The sequence below is a fragment of the Bombina bombina genome, chromosome 2, assembly GCF_027579735.1.
Source record: "Bombina bombina isolate aBomBom1 chromosome 2, aBomBom1.pri, whole genome shotgun sequence".
NCBI lineage: Eukaryota > Metazoa > Chordata > Amphibia > Anura > Bombinatoridae > Bombina > Bombina bombina.
The window spans coordinates 1,017,589,630-1,017,613,170 of record NC_069500.1 but is presented as its reverse complement, the minus strand read 5'-3'; the positions used below and the strand labels follow the sequence as shown (position 1 = coordinate 1,017,613,170).

The 23,541-nt window shown below is 34.7% G+C and overlaps 1 protein-coding gene across 1 annotated transcript in view; it reads left to right on the top strand.

The window, feature by feature from the left end:
* PRDM5 (PR/SET domain 5) overlaps positions 1-22,314 on the top strand; it is a 492,849-nt gene extending 470,535 nt beyond the window's left edge. Inside the window, exons 15-16 of the mRNA XM_053703603.1 lie at positions 18,223-18,327; positions 21,643-22,314. Coding sequence (XP_053559578.1) covers positions 18,223-18,327; positions 21,643-21,807 — 270 coding nt within the window. The 3' untranslated portion in view covers positions 21,808-22,314. The remainder of the gene's footprint in view (positions 1-18,222; positions 18,328-21,642) is intronic.
* The last annotated feature ends 1,227 nt before the right edge of the window (positions 22,315-23,541 follow it).

Here is a 23,541-nt window from a genome sequence, read left to right as displayed (position 1 = left end):
ATGCCGTCTGGATGAAGACTTCTGCTGGCTTGGATGAAGACTTCGGCCCGCTTGGATGAAGACTTCTGCCGGCTTCGCTGAGGACTTCTGCCGCTTCATTGAGGATGGATGTCTGGTCTTCAAAAACTGTAAGTGGATCTTCGGGGGTTAGTGTTAGGTTTTTTTAAGGTTTTATTGGGTGGGTTTTAATTTTAGATTAGGGGTTTGAGCTGAAAAAGAGCTAAATGCCCTTTTCAGCGCAATGGGGAGCTTAGGTTTTTTAGATTAGGTTTTTATTTGGGGGGTTGGTTGTGTGGGTGTGGGTTTTACTGTTGGGGGGGTATTTGTATTTTTATTTACAGGTAAAAGAGCTGATTTCTTTGGGGCAATGCCCTGCAAAAGGCCCTTTTAAGGGCCATTGGTAGTTTATTGTAGACTAGAGGTTTTTTTATTTTGGGTGGGCTTTTTTATTTTCATAGGGCTCTTAGATTATGTGTAATTAGTTTAAATATTTGTTAGTTTATTTTTTATTTTTTGTAACTTAGTGTTTATTATTTTTTGTAACTTAGTTGTTTGTTTTTACATTTTTTGCAGTGGGCTTCGGGAGCAGCGGGATGGTGGTTAATAACTTTATTAGAGTTGCGGTGGGCTCCGGGAGCAGCGGGATGGGGGTTAATAACCTTATTTAGTGGCTGTGGGGTTCGGGAGCGGCGGGATAGGGGTTAAACATTTTAGTATAGTGGCACTGTTTAGTAACAGGGTATAAATAAAGCTGGGAAAAAGCCAAATAGCAGCAAGATCGATGTTAGTTAACAGCAGTCCGCCGGCTTGGATGAAGACTTCTGCCGGCTTCGCTGAGGACTTCTGCCGCTTCATTCAAGATTAGTATAATAGTTAGGGTAGGTTAATTATTAGTTTAATATAGTTTAATGTAATTTTAGAATAATAGTTAGGGTAGGTTAATTAATAGTTTAATATAGTTTAATGTAATTTTAGAATAATAGTTAGGGTAGGTTAATTAATAGTTTAATATAGTTTATTTTAATTCTACAGGTAAGTTTAAATTTATTATAAGATAGGGATGAGTTAATATTTAATGTAAAGTTAGGGAGTTGTTAGGTTAAGGGGTTAATAGGTTAATTTAGTTTATGGTGATGTGGGGGCTGGCAGTTAAGGGGTTAATAGATTCCGGGAGCAGCGGAATGGGGGTTAATAATTTTAATTAGTGGCGGCGGAGTCTGGGAGCGGCGGAATAGGGGTTAATAACCTTATTTAGCGGCTGTGGGGTCCGGGAGCGGCGGGATAGGGGTTAAACATTTTAGTATAGTGGCACTGTTTAGTAACAGGGTATAAATAAAGCTGGGAAAAAGCCGAATAGCAGCAAGATCGATGTTTAGTTAACAACAGACAGTTTTTTTATTAAATAAGGAGATCGTATTTAGGTTCGCGGCAGTGATGTTAGGCGATGTCAGGCGAGCGTATTGGTGCCGTCGAATGCAGCACAGTTGACGGCTTGATAAGTAGGCCTTTCTATCTTAATCATGAAAGAAAAATGTTGGGTTTCATGTCCCTTTAAGTATAGAAACTTTCAGTATTAAGTAGGAATACCACAGAATAAATCAACTATTTTAAATGCTGAAATTAGAATTAATGGCATGAGAGAGTCTGCAGTTATCATTAGTTGTGGTGGGGTTTTATTATGGCAATGAGCTGCACATTTAACTAAACGCAGGGAACCATTGATCTTTGTCTTAAAGAGACACTCAAGTCAAAATTAAAGTTTCATGATTCAGATAGAGCATTCACTTTTAAACAACTTTTACTTCCATTAACAAAATGTGCACATTCTTTTTATTTTTACAATGCTTGAGTCACCAGTGCCTACTGAGCATGTGCAAGAAATTACAGAATATATGTATATGCATTTGGGATTGGCTGATGGCTGTTACATGATACAGGAGTGGAAGTAGACATAACTAAAATTTGTCAGAAAAAAAATCATCTACTCATTTGAAGTTCAGACTAAGTGCTACTGTATTGTCTTTTTATCATGCATTTGTTGATTATGCAAATATACTGTATTTACTGCTCCTTTAACTAGCTTTCCCCTGTCTGGCAATAGGTGCAAGCAATATACACCAGCTGAAGAGAAGTGTGAAAAAATGGGATTGTAATGGCATAGCGCCAAGTCAATAGAAGCTGCAATTGCTGAAAGCATTTTGTACTTGCCATTGAAAGAAATTAGAATGGCAAATGTTTGTAATGTACTTCTGTTGTTTTTTTCTTTAAAGGGACAGTCTAGTATAAATTAAACTTTCATTATTCAGATAGGACTTTTCATTTGAATCAACTTTCCAATTTACGTTTATCATCAAATTTGCTTTTTTCTCTTGGTATTCTTAGTTTAACCCCTTAATGACCACAGCACTTTTCCATTTTCTGTCCGTTTGGGACCAAGGCTATTTTTACATTTTTGCAGTGTTTGTGTTTAGCTGTAATTTTCTTCTTACTCATTTACAGTAGCCACACATATTATATACCGTTTTTCTCGCCATTAAATGGACTTTCTAAAGATACCATTATTTTCATCATATCTTATAATTTACTATAAAAAAAATGATAAAATATGAGGAAAAATGGAAAAAAAACACACTTTTTCTAACTTTGACCCCCAAAATCTGTTACATATCTAAAACCACCAAAAAACACCCATGCTAAATAGTTTCTAAATTTTGTCCTGAGTTTAGAAATACCCAATGTTTACATGTTCTTTGCTTTTTTTGCAAGTTATAGGGCCATAAATACAAGTAGCACTTTGCTATTTCCAAACCATTTTTTTCCAAAATTAGCGCTAGTTACATTAGAACACTAATATCTTTCAGGAATCCCTGAATATCCCTTGACATGTATATATTTTTTTTTAGTAGACATCCCAAAGTATTGATCTAGGCCAATTTTGGTATATTTCATACCACCATTTCACCGCCAAATGCGATCAAATCCAAAAAATCGTTCACTTTTTCACAAATTTTTTCACAAACTTTTGGTTTCTCACTGAAATTATTTACAAACAACTTGTGCAATTATGGCATAAATGGTTGTAAATTCTTCTCTGGGATCCCCTTTGTTCAGAAATAGCAGACATATATGGCTTTGGCGTTGCTTTTTGGTAATTAGAAGGCCGCTAAATGCCACTGCGCACCACAAGTGTATTATGCCCAGCAGTTAAGGGGTTAATTAGGGAGCTTTTAGGGAGCTTGTAGGGTTAATTTTAGCTTTAGTGTAGTGTAGTAGACAACCCCAAGTATTGATCTAGGCACATTTTGGTATATTTCATGCCACCATTTCACCGCCAAATGCGATCAAATTAAAAAAAACTTAAAATTTTTCACAATTTTAGGTTTCTCACTGAAATCATTTACAAACAGCTTGTGCAATTATGGCACAAATGGTTGTAAATGCTTGTCTGGGATCCCCTTTGTTCAGAAATAGCAGACATATATGACTTTGGCGTTGCTTTCTGGTAATTAGAAGGCCGCTAAATCCTGCTGCGCCTCACACGTGTATTATGGCTAGCAGTGAAGGGGTTAATTAGGGAGTTTGTAGGGAGCTTGCAGGGTTAATTTTAGCTTTAGTGTAGAGATCAGCCTCCCATCTGACACATCCCACCCCCTGATCCCTCCCAAACAGCTCCCTTCCCTTCCCTCCCCCACAATTGTCCCCGCCATCTTAAGTACTGGCAGAAAGTCTGCCAGTACTAAAATAAAAGGGTTTTTAAAAAAAAAAAAAATCCCCCCCTTAGCCCCCAACCTCCCTGATCCCCCCCAAAACCGCTCTCTAACCCTCCCCTCTGCCTTATTGGGGGCCATCTTGGGTACTGGCAGCTGTCTGCCAGTACCCAGTTTGCAATAAAAAGTTCAATAAAAAGTGCTTTTTTGTTTTGTTTTTCTTTTCTGTAGTGTAGCTTCCCCCACCCCCACACAGACAAACCCCCACCACCTTGCTGATCGTTTTTTTTTTTTGTTTTTTTTTTACTTTCAACATTTTTAATTTTCAACATTTTCTGTAGTGTAGCGGTTCCCACCCGCTCCCTCCCCGTGCACGCGCCCGCCCCCACCCTCCCGTGCGCGCCCCCAGCCACCCCCGCCCACGATCCCGCCCCCCTTCACATAACCAGGGCCATCGATGGCCGCCACCCGCCTCCCGGTCCGGCTCCCACCCACCAACGCAGTAAGCCAGCGATCTCCGGTGCAGAGAGGGCCACAGAGTGGCTCTCTCTGCACCGGATGGCTTACAAAGGTTATTGCAGGATGCCTCCATATCGAGGCATCACTGCAATAACCGGAAAGCAGCTGGAAGCGAGCAGGATCGCTTCCAGCTGCTTTCCACACTGAGGACGTGCAGGGTACGTTCTCAGGCGTTAACTGCCTTTTTTCTGAGGACATACCCTGCACGTCCTCAGTCGTTAAGGGGTTAAACTAAACCTAGGTAGGCTCATATGCTAATTTCTAAGCCTTTGAGGGCTGCCTCTTATCACATGCTTTTTAAATCTCTTTTCAATACAAAGAGACAGAAAGTACACGTGGGCCATATAGATTACACTGTGTTCAGGCACAGGGGGTTATTTAAGATTTAGCACAAAACAATGCTAAATTTAAGACAATAGATAATAAACAGTCACAGTCATGTGATCAGGGGGCTGGAAGAAGGTTCCTAGATACAAGGTAATCACAGAGGTAAAAAGTGTATAATATAACTGTGTTGGTTATGCAAAACTGGGGAATGGGTAATAAAGGGATTATCTATCTTTTAAAACAATAACAATTCTATGGTAGACTGTCCCTTTAATTGTTTTTCACCCCAGGATTTTGCACTTTGTGTTATTTATTTAGAACCAGATTACAAGTAGAGTGGTATTTACCACTTCCGCTTGAGTGCTAACTTCACTAGAAGTAAGCTTTTTTTGCGCGCATCAGGTAGCGCTCGTATTACAAGTTTGTATTACAAGTTGAAAGAAAACAGTTTTCACTTGCACGCTGACCCGATGCGCAGAAAACTTAATATTGCGTGCACGATAAAGTATTCCCCCATAGAAGTCAACTTGTAATATAAGCAGTAAACCCGACGTGTGCAAACAGCTGCGATAAACCCGCTTTTCGCATGCGGGTAACTGTTAATGCGCCACTCATAATCTGGCACTTAGTGTTCTTTTTCTGCATTTATTTAATTAGTGTTTGCACAGGTTTGATGATGCTTTTTATTTCTGTTACAAAAAGTTGTGGTAGGATTGCAATCTAGGCCATGGTCAGCTACAGGGGAACGGCAAAACAGAGATGAGGCATAAAGGGGTTGGCCCCATTGAAACAGAAAAACAGAGATGATGCTCTAGGCAAACCTAAGGTAAAACTCGAATCCAATAGCACAAACATACCTGACACATTTCAAGACTAAATTAGAGTTTGATATGAACAATGTTTCTTACATTGGCCTATTCCTTACCCAAAGGAAGTGACTCATTCTTGCAAAGTATGTTATTCAACAGCATTTCAGTTTGTCCCAACCTCAGTCAGGCATCGTCTTCTGCATATAAATTCACTTTTTATCGTGCCACATCCTCAGTGTTGTATCTTCCTGCCATTGTTTTAAATAGCTGCACTATTTTTAATAAAAAATATGCTTGGAACACTTACCTTTATACTGAGCTTGTATCATGTTAACACAAAGGCCTCTATTTAACAAAGGTCTTGCGGACCTGATCCGACAGTGCGGATCAGGTCCACAAGACATCGCTGAATGTGAAGAGCAATACGCTCTCCGTATTCAGCATTGCACCAGCAGCTCACAAGAGCTGCTGGTGCAACGCCGCCCCCTGCAGACTCGCGGCCAATCGGCCACCAGCAGGGAGGTGTCAATCAACCCGATCGTACTCAATCGGATTGAATTGTGGTGATTCTTGTCCGCCTGCTCAGAGCAGGTGGACAGGGTTATGGAGCAGCGGTCTTTGTGACCGCTGCTTCATAACTGCTGTTTCTGGCGAGTCTGAAGACTCGCCAGAAACACGGGCCGTCAAGCTCCTTTCAGAGCTTGATAGATGGGCACCAAAATGTTTCAATCCTCATATGGTTTTCTCTATATACTATATGTAGCGGCAACATGCACATTTCCTAGATTCTAAAAACTAAAGAGGCATGACAACAAAATGAGAGAAATTTGGCATATTCATCTCTATGACTAAGTTCTTTAGTAAGTATTTACAGCTTAAATAGCTATTCACAAATAGGTGATTTAATCTCAAGATTTACAACTAGTCATTGATGCATAGTTACCTGGTAGATGAATTTGAAAATGTTTATTCTAAACCACTCATCACTGATTTCAGCATGATAAATTCTAGCTGTACGCAATGGTGTTTTTAATAGATTTCTTATCTATGCAAGAATGTTTGGGATGGAAAGAACATTTGCGCACAGAACACTCAGTGTAAGCCCCTTTTTAATAATCTCACACACGACTCAAGAGTTCTAGTTCTTAGGTTTCTACATAAACATGTTTTTTTTATTTTTTTCATTTATCCCCAATGTTAGTTATTTTGCAACTTCCAAACAACTATATAAAACCTACACTTATAATTTGAATAGACTAATTAATTTCACTGTGCACTATGCATCTTTTGAAGGATTTCATACAAAGGGTCTTTTAATTTATTGGCAATCAAAGACTTTCTGTTCTCTTTGAATTTATATGTGTTAAAATAGTAAAGACTTTCTTGGGGGTCTAATTCTTCTTTTTCAGAACATGGTCTAATGAAAAAAATGTATTATTTTAAAATGTGACAAACTATTATGGCACATTTTGAAATTTAAAACATATTTAAAAGTGTTTATATATGTACAAACTGATACTGCGATTTTCTGAATCATAACACTCTCAATTGTCATGCTGTTTGAAAATGAATGGGTTAATCTTCCATAAACTACTTGCTATTAAAAATACTACTTAACATAATATCTAAGTAATTATATAGCTTGTAGCTTTCCTGTTGAGAATATGGGGACAAGTAAATACAGTACAATAGATTTGCATAATCAACAAATACATGATAAAAATACAATGCAATAGCACTTAGGGGTAGGTTTATTAATCTTTCAAAGTATAACATCCAAATACACATGTGAGCAGCTGTATTTGTCTTTTAATGATCAATACCTAATATAAATTATATTAGTATGGGCCTACAATTACTGCTTTTTGGGTCTTTCAAGAAGGCCATTGGAAATAGTTTATGTAACATTGTCAAAAAAGCTTAGTTAAGTAATCTAAGGGCAAGTTGTTTCCCAGCACTGGATTGCAGCTTAAGTTGAATATTTTTAGGGAGGTAGCACAATACAGAAAAGAGATTTTCTGAAACCAAACCATTTTCATCCATAGCAAGAACAGGCAGACCTAAAGTGAGTAAACCATCAGAACACCATTATATCAAGTTATTAACATCATTACAAGATAGAATCACATCTACATCTAGAATTCAAGCCCAACTAAACCAAGAACGTCCTACCCCAGTAAGCGAAATCACATAGAAACATAGATATTGACGGCAGATAAGAGCCATAGGCCCAGCAAGTCCTATTTCCTAAAAGTATAAACTCATTTATTTTGTAGTATAGCCTTATGCTTGTCCCAGGCATTCTTAAAGTCCCGCACAGTGTTTGTCATTACTACCTCTTGTGGAAGTGTATTCCATGGATCAATCACCCTTTCTGTAAAGAAGTGCTTCTCCAAATTACTTCTGAATCTACAACCCTTCAGCTTGAGATCATGATCTCTTGTTCTTGAATTTTCCTTTTAATGTAAAATACTCACTAGCTCAGCCTCAGATTTACTAAGCCCTTTAATATACTTGAAAGTTGCTATCATATCACCTCTTTCTCTTCTCTCCTCTAAGCTATACATATTTAGGTAATTGAGCCTCTTATGGTCCGTTTTATTTTTTTAGACCATGTACCATTTTGGTAGCCCTCCTTTGCACAGATTCAAGTTTGTTTATATTCTTCTGAAGATATGGCTTTTAGAACTGCACACAATACTCAAGATGAGGCCTAACTAATGATCTGTAAAGTGGCATAAGAACCTTACTATTCTGCTGCAAATACCTCTACCAATACATCTAAGCATTCTGCTGGCCTTACTCGCTGCAGTAGTACATTGTTTACTAAATTTTAAATCATCTGAAATAATAATCTCCAAGTCCCGTTCCTCATTTGTAACAGTCTGTAAAGTGTCATTGAGGGGTATATTTATTAATGTGCGAGCGGACATGATACGATGTAGCGTATCATGTCCGCCGCACATCGATAAATGCCGACAGCATACACTGTCGGCGTTTATCATTGCACAACCGCTAGCAGGGGGATGTCATTCAACCCAATCGTATTCGATCGGGTTGATTTCTGTCCACCGCCTCAGAGCAGGCAGACAAGTTATGGAGCAGCGGTCTTTAGACCGCTGCTTCATAACTTCTGTTTCCAGGGAGCCTGAAGGCTTGCTGAAAGCAAGGGGCATCAAGCTCCATACGAAGCTTGATAAATCGACCCCTGAGTCTGTAAATAACATTTAGATTTTTCTTCCCTAAATGCATCACAGTCTAAAGATGGCTGGCAATGTGTGATCTTTGTGATAATTTAAAAATAGGTTTTAACCTTTAGCCTGGGCCAACCAATACAAAAAAGTTCTCAGGGGAAGACTGGAAAAGGCCTTTTTACTGACTAAACAAAATTGTAATTTTATGTTTGCAGTCACAGAATTCATATAAGGAAACAGCAGGACTAGAGGCTAACAACACTTTGTGTGAGACCAACCATTACATATGGCACAGGAAATATTCAGGTGTAATAATGTTTTGCTTATTCTAGAGCTTGTTAATTGCACAAGATAAACTATAATTTGACCAATGAGAAGTACCACTGTATTCTACAAAGGCAGACGATCTTCTGGCTTAAAGTTGTATGGAAGTTTTTTCCAGTTGATGATCCAAACACTCATGGAAGTTGAAGTGATCCATCCACATTTACTGGACCTCAACTCCGTTGAAAATATTTGGGAGCATTTGAAAATGGAAAAGGCAAATTACACTGTGACATCTCTATACACTATCTGGAAAGCTTTAAATGAGTCCTGGAATAATGTAAATTGCAAACATTGTACTATTTTGCACAAACTTGTGTAGAATTGATGCCAGATATTTTGAAGTTTTTAAGAAATGCTGAAATAAAAGCAGATTGTGGTAGTGGACACAAACTTTTGCAGCCTACTTTATGTATTTATTTAAACAAAAAGTGTAGAGACCATTTTAAGCTATCCATTTGCTATTTCTAGTTTTCAAATGTCTGAGTTGTGTTTTTTGTTTTTTTTTAAATTGTAGCTTTATTGGTTTGTTAACATGTGACACCATCCACTAGAAAATGAAGCTGAGGCAAAATGTTTGTGATCCACTATCCATATTTTTCTCACATCTCAATATACCAATGTTCCATATGTTTTTAATCTATTACCTTAAAGTTATATTCTACTGTTAAATAACAACTGTAACTATTATACATTTATACAGATTGGATACTTAAATCTTTGTTAGCAAACTCAATTTTTCCACTGCACATATTTTTAAGGTTCGCTAATTCTCACAGAGAGACAAATTGCAAAGACTGAAATCTATTAATATGTTCCAGGTGCATACAGGGCCAGATAATGGGGCACAGTTATCAAGCTCCTAAAGACCGCTGCTCCATAACTTGTCTGCCTGCTCTGAGGCCGCAGACAGAAATCAACCTGATCGAATACGATCAGGTTGATTGCAAGGGGCGGCATTGCACCAGCAGTTCACAAGAACTGCTGGTGCAATGATAAATGCCGACAGCATATCGTGTCCGCTCGCACACTGATAAATATGCCCCTATGAGTGGAGCACTATCTTAACAGGAGCACGTTAAATAACAAGCCATTTTAAGTGACTGGTTAATGTGACTGTGGTTTCACTTTGCACTAGAAATCATTAACCAGAGATCAGATCTCTGGTTAATGAAAAAAAGTTGTCGCAAATGTCCCCAAAATAAAGAGGACAGTAGAGTCATTAAATAAACATATAAGCATCTTTATTGAAAAAAAACTGCACAAAGCAGTTATAAGGAGTTAAAGTGAGGGGATGGGGGTTTGTTAGAAAACAAACTGTACTGAAAGTGCCTTTACATGGAGTTCGATGGGAACTGTGTTTTCATAAATATATATGTATATGCGTATATATATATATATATATATATATATATATATATATATATATATATATTTATGTATTAATATGTGTATATATATATATATATTTATGTATTAATATGTGTATATATATATTTATGTATTAATATGTATATATATATATATATATATATATATATGTATTAATATGTGTATATATATATATTTATGTATTAATATGTGTATATATATATATTTATGTATTAATATGTGTATATATATATATATATATTTATGTATTAATATGTGTATATATATATATTTATGTATTAATATGTGTATATATATATATATATTTATGTATTAATATGTGTATATATATATTTATGTATTAATATGTATATATATATATATATATATATATATATGTATTAATATGTGTATATATATATATTTATGTATTAATATGTGTATATATATATATATTTATGTATTAATATGTGTATATATATATATATATATATATATATATATATATATATTTATGTATTAATATGTGTATATATATATATTTATGTATTAATATGTGTATATATATATATATATGTATTAATATGTGTATATATATATTTATGTATTAATATGTGTATATATATATTTATGTATTAATATGTGTATATATATATATTTATGTATTAATATGTGTATATATATATTTATGTATTAATATGTGTATATATATATATATTTATGTATTAATATGTGTATATATATATTTATGTATTAATATGTGTGTGTATATATATATATATATATTTATGTATTAATATGTGTATATATATATATATATATATATATATATATATATATATTTATGTATTAATATGTGTATATATATATATATTTATGTATTAATATGTGTATATATATATATATATATATTTATGTATTAATATGTGTATATATATATATTTATGTATTAATATGTGTGTATATATATATATATTTATGTATTAATATGTGTATATATATATATATATATATGTATTAATATGTATGTATATATATATACAGTATATATATATATATATATATATATATTTATGTATTAATATGTGTGTATATATATATATATATTTATCTATTAATATGTGTATATATATATAGTTATGTATTAATATGTGTATATATATATTTATGTATTAATATGTGTATATATATATATATATATATTTATGTATTAATATGTGTATATATATATATATATATTTATGTATTAATATGTGTATATATATATATATTTATGTATTAATATGTGTGTATATATATATATATTTATGTATTAATATGTATATATATATATATTTATGTATTAATATGTGTGTATATATATATATTTATGTATTAATATGTATATATATATATATATATATATGTATTAATATGTGTATATTTATATATTTATCTATTAATATGTGTATATATATATATATATATATATATATACGTATATATATTTATGTATTAATATGTGTATATACATATATAAACACATAGATATATATATATATATGTATATATTCATAAACATATTTATTTATTGCTGCCCAACACTGTACGATTTGCCACCTTGCACTGTGCTAGTTGGTTTGCTGTGTCTATCGGCATCAGAACGAGGCTCCCATTGAAGCCTATGGAAGCGTGCTCTCTTGTTCGCATTGCACCGCGCTTGTAATAGCAGCGCACATTTCCGTACGCTGGTATTACAGAGTGGAGCGCATATATAGTGCTCATGTATGTGCAATATTGTGCTCCACTCATAATATAGCCCACAGTCTTTACAGGAAATAAAATTGATAAATATACAACTAGGTAAAAGCTTTATCTGCATTTTGAATTTTCTTCTTGTAATTTTTATCATAAAACTGTAAAAAAGGGGAACAGTAATATAATATATTACATTTTAATTGTCACAGTACATACAATTCCTATAATAATCCTACCTTAGTATGAAAGCTGCTATGTGCCTTTGTGTAATAATAAAATGACCTACAGGCAAATTTAATTTGTATTATTATAAGAAATGTATTTGTAATTAAAGTTTTAAAAATATATTTTTTTGCTAAATTAACACAATGAACACACACAGACAAGCACACACAACTAAATACATACAACTCACTATTATGTGCTTAAGGAAATATTGCCCTTTTTTAGCAATGCTGTCAAATTTATCTACAAGAACAAGCAATTAAAACATTTGATTTAGGTGTTATTCATTAGATTAGGTTCTTTCTTACAATAATTATGCTCCTTTTTTCTCAATTGGTACTGTTTATGAGAAAAGGGGCTTTATATCACTCTTTGAAAGATCATACCAGTTTAAGAAAAGCTTGTAATCAGAAAGGCACTGCCACATAAACAATCATAAGCATACAAAATGTTACACACATGCAGAAGGAGACAAAACTGTTTAGAACATAACTGTATGCAGATGGAAATGTTTGGAAAATCTTGATCTGGCAGATTAGTATTGGTCTGTCGTTCATGGCATTTTGTTTGTCTCTTTGTGCTCCTAAAAATACACAGCGTGCTTTTCTAAGTAGTCTGGTAAATAAAACCAGAGATATAAAGAGGGCCGGCCCATAATGATAGGAACTGCAGTCACCTTGACACCCCCACCCCCTCCCAAAAAAGAAATCAAATACAGCTTAAAAACCCAGATCACATAAAGAGGGTCAGATGAAAAGTTGGGTTTCATGTCCCTTTAAAGGAACAGTAAATGGAACTTTTATAACTCACAGAGTACCATTTTAAAAACTTTCTCATTTATCTCTGGTATCAAATTAGTTTCATTCTTTGTATCCTTTGTTGAAGAGTAAACCTAGATAGGGACATAGGACCTCAGAATTGAATATGTGTCTTTAGCATTGCTACAAACCTTTGTTACTAAAGACAGGCGCACACTTCAGGGATCCTCTGAGCCTACCCAGGTTTACTCTTCAGGAAATAGAACAAATTAAGATGAACAGAGTAAATTGGAAAGGTTTTTTTTAATGGTACTTTGTATCTGAATAAAAAAAAAGTTTAATTTTGACTTTATTATCATTTTTGCCACTAGTAAATTAAAAAATAGTGAATATGTATTTTCTTGTGTGTCACAAATGTAATAGTGTACGCAACCAATAAGAAAAAATAACTAAGGAAATTCCTTTTTTCTAAGACAAATATTTTTTCACAATTTGTTTGAGTCACTAAGTACACCCAACATTTAATCCCCCCCAAAAATGTTTATTTAGCTTTGTTTTATTTTCATTATTTATTTTTCCCTCTTTATTTGTCATTTAAATCTGAAAAGTGTAGTTCCCCATCCTGTCCCAGGATGGTTTCAGTGGATCCTGCAGGATTCTGACCTCTGAAACCTAAAATATTATACACAGTGGTTGGTTGATATGTGCTGGAATCATGTATATCTCTCCCTAAATGGCCACAGCAAAGAAGATATGATACACAATACATAAGAGGCCTTTAAGGGGTGTGTCCCAGTACTGCAGAAAAATGCAAACAAATGGACAGTTTTTATATACATTGGCCATAGAGAAAGTATATAAAATATAAATATTTAGGGCTAGAGTACAAGTGGAGCACTAATTTATCATAAACAGGCAAATTCACCCGTTTACTGGCACGCATTAAATAACCAGCCACTACAAGTTAACCAGATATCCTGTTATTTTTCAAAAAGTGCCCCAATCGGCCCCAAACTTTAGAGTTTGTTTCTAGAATTAAAAATAAAATAATAGCATCTTTAAAAAAATAAAAACAGCATGAAGCAGTTTTATGGGGTTATGTGTGGCAGGTGTGGGGTGTTAGAAAAAAAACGTCACTGAAAAGTGCTTTTACATTGCGGTCTATGAGAACTGTGTGTTCCCTGTAAATATATCTGTATGTATATGCTTATGTACATATGCACATGTGTGCTGGTATTATGATTGGAGCACAAATATCGTGCTCACATTAGCGCAATCTAGCCCTTAATAGGGTTATCGTTTTGGCAAGTATAATACAAATCACACAAGGTACAATCAAAACATTTAGTGCTTCTTGTACAATAATAGTCAATAGTTCCAAGTTGACCTTATAGCTAATGTAATACTGAAATTATTGATAGCAAAACTCCTAATTGTAATATTTGGTTTGATATATTTTGAACACTTTCCTGCTAGAGGAGTCATGGTAGTCAAGTTTAGTAAACTTTCATTTGACTTTAGTATAACAATGACTCGTGATATAGGGCAAAGCAGATCAGCTCTTTCCACATAAAGAATGTTGCTGATAGGTTGATTGAAAGTCAAGATAATTTTGAATTAATTTAGGCCTAGATTTGGAGTTTGGCGTTAGCCGTGAAAACCAGCGTTAGAGGCTCCTAACGCTGGTTTTAGGCTAACTCTGGTATTTGGAGTCACTCAAAAAAGGGTCTAACGCTCACTTTTCAGCCGCGACTTTTCCATACCGCAGATCCCCTTACGTAAATTGCGTATCCTATCTTTTCAATGGGATTTTTCGAACTCCGGTATTTAGAGTCGTGTCTGAAGTGAGCGTTAGAAATCTAACGACAAAACTCCAGCCGAAGGAAAAAAGTCAGTAGTTAAGAGCTTTCTGGGCTAACGCCGGTTTATAAAGCTCTTAACTACTGTACTCTAAAGTACACTAACACCCATAAACTACCTATGTACCCCTAAACCGAGGTCCCCCCACATCGCCGCCACTCGATTACATTTTTTTAACCCCTAATCTGCCGACCGCCAACTACGTTATACTTATGTACCCCTAATCTGCTGCCCCTAACACCGCCGACCCCTATATTATATTTATTAACCCCTAACCTGCCCCCCACAACGTCGCCGCCAGCTACCTACACTTATTAACCCCTAATCTGCCGACCGCAAAGCGCCGCCACCTACGTTATCCTTATGTACCCCTAATCTGCTGCCCCTAACACCGCCGACCCCTATATTATATTTATTAACCCCTAATCTGCCCCCCTCAATGTCGCCTCCACCTGCCTACACTTATTAACCCCTAATCTGCCGAGCGGACCGCACCGCTACTATAATAAAGTTATTAACCCCTAATCCGCCTCACAAACCCTATAATAAATAGTATTAACCCCTAATCTGCCCTCCCTAACATCGCCGACACCTAACTTCAATTATTAACCCCTAATCTGCCGACCGGAGCTCACCGCTATTCTAATAAATGTATTAACCCCTAAAGCTAAGTCTAACACTAACACCCCACGCATATTTTTTTAACCCCTAATCTGCCGCTCCGTAAACTGCCGCTACTTACATTATCCCTATGTACCCCTAATCTGCTGCCCCTATCAGCGCCGACCCCTATATTATATTTATTAACCCCTAATCTGCCCCCCAAAACGTCGCCTCCACCTGCCTACACTTATTAACCCCTAATCTGCCGAGCGGACCGCACCGCTATTATTATAAAGTTATTAACCCCTAATCCGCCTCACTAACCCTATAATAAATAGTATTAACCCCTAATCTGCCCTCCCTAACATCGCCGACACCTAACTTCAATTATTAACCCCTAATCTGCCGACCGGAGCTCACCGCTATTCTAATAAATGTATTAACCCCTAAAGCTAAGTCTAACCCTAACACTAACACCCCCCTAAATTAAATATAATTTTAATCTAACGAAATTAATTAACTCTTATTAAATAAATTATTCCTATTTAAAGCTAAATACTTACCTGTGAGCAGGCGGACAGACATCGCCGCAATTCAACCCGATCGAGTACGATTGGGTTGATTGACACCCCCTGCTGGCGGCCGATTGGCTGCGAATCTGCAGGGGGCGGCGTTGTACCAGCAGCTCACAAGAGCTGCTTGTGCAATGCTGAATACGGAGAGCGTATTACTCTCCGCATTCAGCGAGGTCTGTCGGACCTAATCTGCACTGTCGGATCAGGTCCGACAGACCTTTGTTAAATAGGGGCCACAGACTAGTCAAATTTAAACTATCAGGATTCAGATGGGGCATGCAATTTTAAACAAGTTTCCAATTTACTTTTATAATCAAATTTGCTTGGTTTTCTTGGTATTCTTTGTTAAAAGCTACACCTAGGAAGGCTCATACGCTAATTTCTAAGCCCTTGAAGGCCATCTCTTATCTCAGTGCATTTTGACAGTTTTTCACAGCTAGACAGAGCTAGTTCATGTGTGCCATATAGATAACATTTTGCTCCCTGTGGAGTAATTTATGAGTCAGCACTGATTGGATAAAATAAAAGTCTGTAAAAAGAACTGAGATAAAGGAGCAGTCTACAGAGGCTTAGATACAAGGTAATCACAGAGGTAAAAGGTGTATTAATTTAACAGTGTTGGTTATGCAAAACTGGGGAATGGGCAATAAAGGGATTTTCTATCTTTTTAAACAATACAAATTCTAGAATACACTGTCCCTTTAATAAAATACAAATATGTTAGTTATACAATTACGTAAGTGATATAAAACTGTTAGTTACAAATGTGATAAATTTATATTAATTCTGAGGTGAAAAAAACATGGATATGGTTTGCTTTGGTAAAGTATATTTTTCTTTGCTGTAGATTTGAGAAAAACCCTTGTGAAATAAAATATATGAATATATAGAACATTTGTAGGTGTTGAAAAAGTTTATATTAAATGTGTTTTGTAGTATTTTTTTTCATATAAACTATAGTCGTAAACGTAATAGTTGTTTTAAAAAATCTACAACTATTTTATAAGCTTGTTATAAAAATGCAAATATATGCAAATTAACATGGCCATGTTCTTTTCAGTATGCTGAAAAAATCAATTTTCTCTAACCAAATTATTTTATGCTCAATTTACTTAAAGTGATGGTGAATTTCAGACTTTAAGAATGTTGCAGTGAAAAATATATTAGTGTACAAGCAAAACTGCATAATTATTTTTTTAAAACGTGTATATATATTTTTGAATAAAAGATTTATAATCCTACTTGGGATCTTCCGTTCCTCCGCCCCTTCATTTCCTCTTTTGGCTGGGCTTCCTAAGAGCTGGACTTCAAGAGTGTCATATGACACATACACTGATTGGATGTTCATTGGAATTTTCATTGAAAATAAAGAGTTCATCCCAGTGGGCTAACATAACATTGTAATAGAAGCATTACTATAGACACAGATTTATCCCTTTTCATGGACTGATTAAAAAAAAAAAGGGTACACATATACTGTTTAATGGCAAAGATTTAATATATGGCATTTGATTAGCTAAAGTTTACCTTTAATCTGAAACCATTATTCATTTGATGTTGTATGAAGAATCCAAATGATAGTGAATTAGTTTCAAAGGATAAAATAAACACAGGAAAGATTTTCTTAAATAAAGTATTGTATGGGTTCATAGATTCACAATATGTATAGAAAATGTAAATTTTAGAGACTTTACAGTTTATTTTTGGTATCAGATTACTTAGTTCTCTTGTTATCCTTTGTTAAACAGCATACCTAGGTAGGCCTAGGAGCAGCAGTGCAGTACTGGGAGCTAGCTAGTGATTGATAGCTACACACATATGCCCTTTGTCATTGACTCAACACATTTGCTCAACTAGGTCCCAGTAGTGCATTGCTGCTCTGTGTTTGACTTTAAATATGTGTTTAAACCCTTTGCATGAGTTAAACACATAGTTACATGGATGAAACAGTGCATAACTCATTAGAGCATTGTTTTCCAATGTATGTCCCTTTCATTTAGCTGTGTGTTTCAAAGAGCAGAGGTAATTGAACCTATTTAATGGAAATGCTAAAAACACTGGACCACTAAAGTATGTTTATCTTATTTTCTTTCACTATATCCCTCAGTGGGAATTAAAACAAAACTTGCGCAATAAAGTAAGGAATTCCATTCACTTCACAATGCCATGTTCTGTGTTTACTCATTTTCCCTTGTTCTTCTCACTGAATGCAGGAAAAGCCGTACCAGTGTAGTGAATGTAACAAGGCTTTTAGCCAGAAGCGAGGCCTAGACGAGCATATGAGGACCCACACGGGAGAAAAGCCATTCCAGTGTGATGTAAGTTATGTTCTTTTACCCACTTCTTGCTTTAACTTACAACTTAAAAAGCAAAATAAACTCTATTAATATAAATGATGGTTTATAAGAACAAATTCTAGATTTCTTACTATGACAATATTTACAAACAACCGTTTGCATGGCTATCTATAAGAATAGCGAGGTAAGTAAGCGCTTGCTCCTGCATGGTGTACGGTGAACACAGCTGAAATGCCCGTTTCTCTCATTCTAAGGGGACATGAAATAATTCAGATAGAGGATATAATTTTTAAAAACGTTTACGTCAAATAGCAAATGTACTTTTTTCTCATGGTATATTTTGCTGAAGAGAATACCTAGGTAGGTAACATGCGCATGTCTGGATAACTATATGGCAGCAGTTTTTCAAGAATGTTTTTTGAGCACTAGATGGCAGCAGTTTTTACACAATGTATAACATTGTTAAAGGCATTCATACAGAACTGTTGGCACACATGGACGCTCCTGAGCCTACCTACCTGATTTTCAACAAAGTATACCAAGAGAATGAAGTACATTTGATAATAGACGTAAATAGGAAAGTTTTTTTTTGTAAACTCTTTATGAATCATGAAATGGTTTAATGTTCCTTTAATTATGTGCTGTGGTTGAGTAATGATGTTATATATATCTGGCAAAAGTGTTGAGATTATAGTAGCTGAAGATGTAAAGAATTTAGTAAAGTTGTTTTTGTTCTCTCTGCTATCACCACTTTTGTAACAATTTCTAACACCACTCATGTCCAACATATGTTTTCCAGTAAAATCAATCACTGACCAAATTAGAATCACCCAAAAAATATTGGATGTTGCTTTTGTGGGGGGAAAAATAATAACGTGTATGTTTAAAATGGAAAACTGCTTAAAGGAACCCAGATACCACTTCATTTATTTGTTTTAATTGCTAAAGGAATCTTAATCCAGTCTTGTCTGTTTGATCAATCCAAATAAATGGGATTGGAGTGTGCTGTATACAGCTGCATTTATATAGTTACCTTGGAATATCTTTTAAAGTTTACTTAGGTAGAACTGAAAAACTTGGCTTGTTTGTTGCATGAACCAGTTAAATGGTTTGGGAATGTGGAAATCTTAAATTTAAGTCGCCCATTTATAAAGATGTAATCACTTGTTAAGGAAAAGATCTTTGAGATTACTTTCTATTATTCTTTGCAAGAAAACTGAAAATGAAATATTAATTATGGTGAAACATTAATTGTAAGCTTGTATTATAAAATGTGATTTTTTTTTTTAATTTAATGTTATGTTTCTTTTCCTTATTATGACTTGTATTCGATATTAAATAAAATAAAAAATGCTAGTTATACAATTACATAAGTGACATAGAATTGTTAGTTACAAATGTCATGAATTTATATTAAATGGATATGAAACCCAATTTTTTCTTTCATAATTTAGATAGAGCATGCAATTTTAAACAACTTTCTAATTTACTTCTATTATCAAATTTTCTTAGTTCATTTGGTATCTTTTGTTGAAAAGCAGGAACTTATGCTTAGGAGCCGACCCATTTTTTTTACTGTAGATATGTGAAAAACCCTTGCGAAAAGTGTGTTTCTTGTGTCTTATCTCATGTTTACCCAAATTTGAATGTAAGAAAACTTGATTTCCCAGTTACATTATTATCATAATTGGGGCTGTGTAACTATTTTGATGGACTGGAATAGTATAGAATAGGAAGACAAAACTCACCCTTGTTGAATTCAGTTCTTGCATAGCTACTACAAGAATCACCATTTAAATGTTACTATTTCAATTTGAATTATTTAAAAAAAAAAAAACAACGCTAAATATTCTTCAAACATTCTATATTTGTTCAAAATTAATATTGCTGCCAACATTTATTGTTATTAATTATATTACTGAAGCATCCCTGCATCTCTAATGTGTAGTTATACACAAGTCTACAGTATATTTATACTTTTCTTAAAGGAACCTCATTTTGAATGCAATCATTTTTTCAATATCATTGTATTAGGACAAAATACTTCTTATAAAAGCTACCACTCTTTTAGAGTCATACACATATATGCTGTGCAAGCCCCATCCACCAGCGTCCTAACACCACTTCAGCTCAGAGCATCATTATTGGCTGATATAATACACATTATGCAAATCCTGACACAATAGGCACCACCATTTGCTCTCTAGAAGAATTCTTGCTACTGCAAGTATACTGCAATCTTCTATAACACAAAAATGATGCAGAAAAGGAGAATGCCTAACAAAGGGACCTTAGTGTCCTAAAAGCTTGCAACTGTATCCACTATTAGTTATTAAAGGTGTCACCTGTAAATCTCTTTTGTTATAGAGCTTTTTACTTTCTTTGATTACACAACTATTATCTATTATAATTTTTTCATTCTCTTGGTATCGTTATTTGAAAAGCAGGAATGTAACCGGCCCATTTTTGGTTTAGCACCTGGATAGCGCTAGCTGATTAATGTCTAAATGTAGCCACAAATCAGCAAGCACTACACAGGCTGCTGAACTAAAAATTAGCTGGATCCTAAGCTTACATTCCAGCTTTTTCAAATAAAGATACCAAGAGAATGAAGAGAATAATTGATAATAGGAGTAAATTAGAAATTTGCTTAACATTGCATGCTCTATCTGAATCGTGAAAGTTTAATTTTGACTAGACTATCCCTTTAATAAAATAATTACTTGTTTAGTATTTTTAGCCTGTATATATATATAGTTTAAAGGGCCAGTATTGTGATAAAATGAAATGCTCTAATTCGTTAGGGAGTGTCATTTTATCACTAGTGACATTGCTATCTGTTCAACCCTCGCAAAGGAATTAAGCAGGTAGAAACTGTTGCTGATCTGATGAGCAGCGCTATATTTGCACGGCCTAGCTGTGCGACTGCCGCTGCTGATTAGATTGGCTGCAATTTCTGCTCGGGACCTGCAGTTCTTTTTGTACTCTAGGCAGTATTATAACTATGTGTTTAACCCTTTGCGGGGGGTTAAACATAGCTTTTCAGCATTGCTAGTGATAAAATTACATTCCCCAAGCATATCATTTTATCACTATAATGTACCTTTACTTTTTGCAACTTATATTAGTTACAGTAAAAGCATCACCTTCACAGCCCACGTGCACATGCAGGCTGACAATTAATGAATGCTGTACGTTATTTCTTATCTGTAATAAGGTTTTGGTTACCCTTCACATGATATTACCTGCATGTACAGTATATGTTTGCACTGATGTAAGTAACATGCTGTGCACGTTTATATATAACATCTTGTTTTAACTTTTTGCTTTTTTTAGGTTTGTGATTTGTCCTTCAGTTTAAAGAAAATGTTAATCCGACATAAACTGACTCACAACCCTAATCGTCCAATGGCAGAGTGCCAGCTTTGCCACAAGAAGTTTACAAGAAACGACTACCTCAAAGTACACATGGAGAATGTTCATGGGGAAACAGATAGCTGAATTGCATCTGTCAGTACTTATACATGTTTATGAAATCAGTGATCTTGTGCCTTGCTTCAATATTTGTAGGTGCACATACAATCATAGGGCCAGTACAGTATATTGAGAGGAATTCTCAGAAGTGGCACTTTACTTATTGAAGGTTTTACACCTAAATCGTACAAGCATTGTTGCTTTTGGGACAGATGCAATAAAGTTTATGTTTAAATAAGTTGTCACTGTGAGAGACGTTAGGTTTACGAGATCCCTTGAGGAATTCAAAAAAGTTAACATTTACAAAGTTACTTGCTTCACTGCATTTCTGAATTACAATGTGAAAACAGTGCAATATATTACTCAAGAAAATTAGCTTTATTCATTTTACTTTTCCATTTAGAATATTACAGAATAAATTAAATTAGTTTGCTGTTTATCAGTTTAAATTTGTGTTCTTACAATAACTGTGAAACAAAAAATACAATTTTAAATATCAATACTTTATATATGAATTTTTTTACAGTCTTGCAAGTCTTGTGTTTTTTTTGTTTTTGTCTTTGTCTTTACAAATCAGGTGATTCAGAAAGAGCATTTTAACCCTTTTAGTGGGGATGACAAATTTGGGCGGTTGCTTCTGGTGCTAATCGCAGGGTCGTCGTCGTCCCACACTTATCCCCACATACAAAGTGGCCAAGTGGCCTGGAATTAGGGATGGGCGAATGTGTTTATATCCGAATTCGAATGTTAGAAACGAATGTTATTGTAGAAATTCGATTTACATAACAGAATGTTGATAAGAACGAATATTCTTAAAAATTCGATTTTCGAATGTTATTTACAGTTTTTGAATGTCACATTCGAATTTGAATGTCGTATTCGAATTCGAATGTCACATTCAAATTCGAATGCTACATTTGAATATCACATTCGAATTCGAATATTACATTTATAAAACACAATTGTAGACTAGAAACACTATTTTGAATGTCACATTCGAATCTAATATCACATTTGAATCGAATGTCACATTCAAATTCGAATATTACATTTATAAAACACAGTATTAGACTAGAAATACTATTTTGAATTCGAATGTAGCATTCAAATTCGAATATTACATTTATTAAACACAGTTGTAGACTAGAAATACTATTTCAAATTTGAATGTCACATTCGAATTCGAATGTCACATTTGAATTCGAATATTACATTTCGAAATTGAATGAATACATAGCTAAACATTCTATTATTCGAACGAATATTTTCTAATTTTATTGCAAAATTCGAAAATAGAATGTTAGACTGTTATATAAACATTCGAAATTCAATTCGAACAAACGAATGTATCAAAATTCGTTTTAAATTTCGAGTTTTTAGAAACATTCGCCCATCCCTACCTGGAATCTCCAGCACTGGAGACCTGGAAGTGCAGAACCACAGAACTGTAGAAGGGAGCTTACGGAAGCTGGATGTGGGAGGTTAAGTATTCAAACCCCTCAATCTCAGCTCCCTAAAGCCCTAGAAACACCCAAGGCCAGTTATTCAGATAGAGGATGCCATTTTAAACAACTATCCAACTTACTTCCATTAACAAAATGTGCGCAGTCTTTTTATATTTAAACTTTTTGAGTCGCCAGCTCCTACTGAGCATGTGCAAAAATTAGAATAAACGTATATGCATTTGTGATTGGCTGATGGCTGTCACATGGTACGTGTATGCATTTGTGATTGGCTGATGGCTGTCACATGGTACAGGGT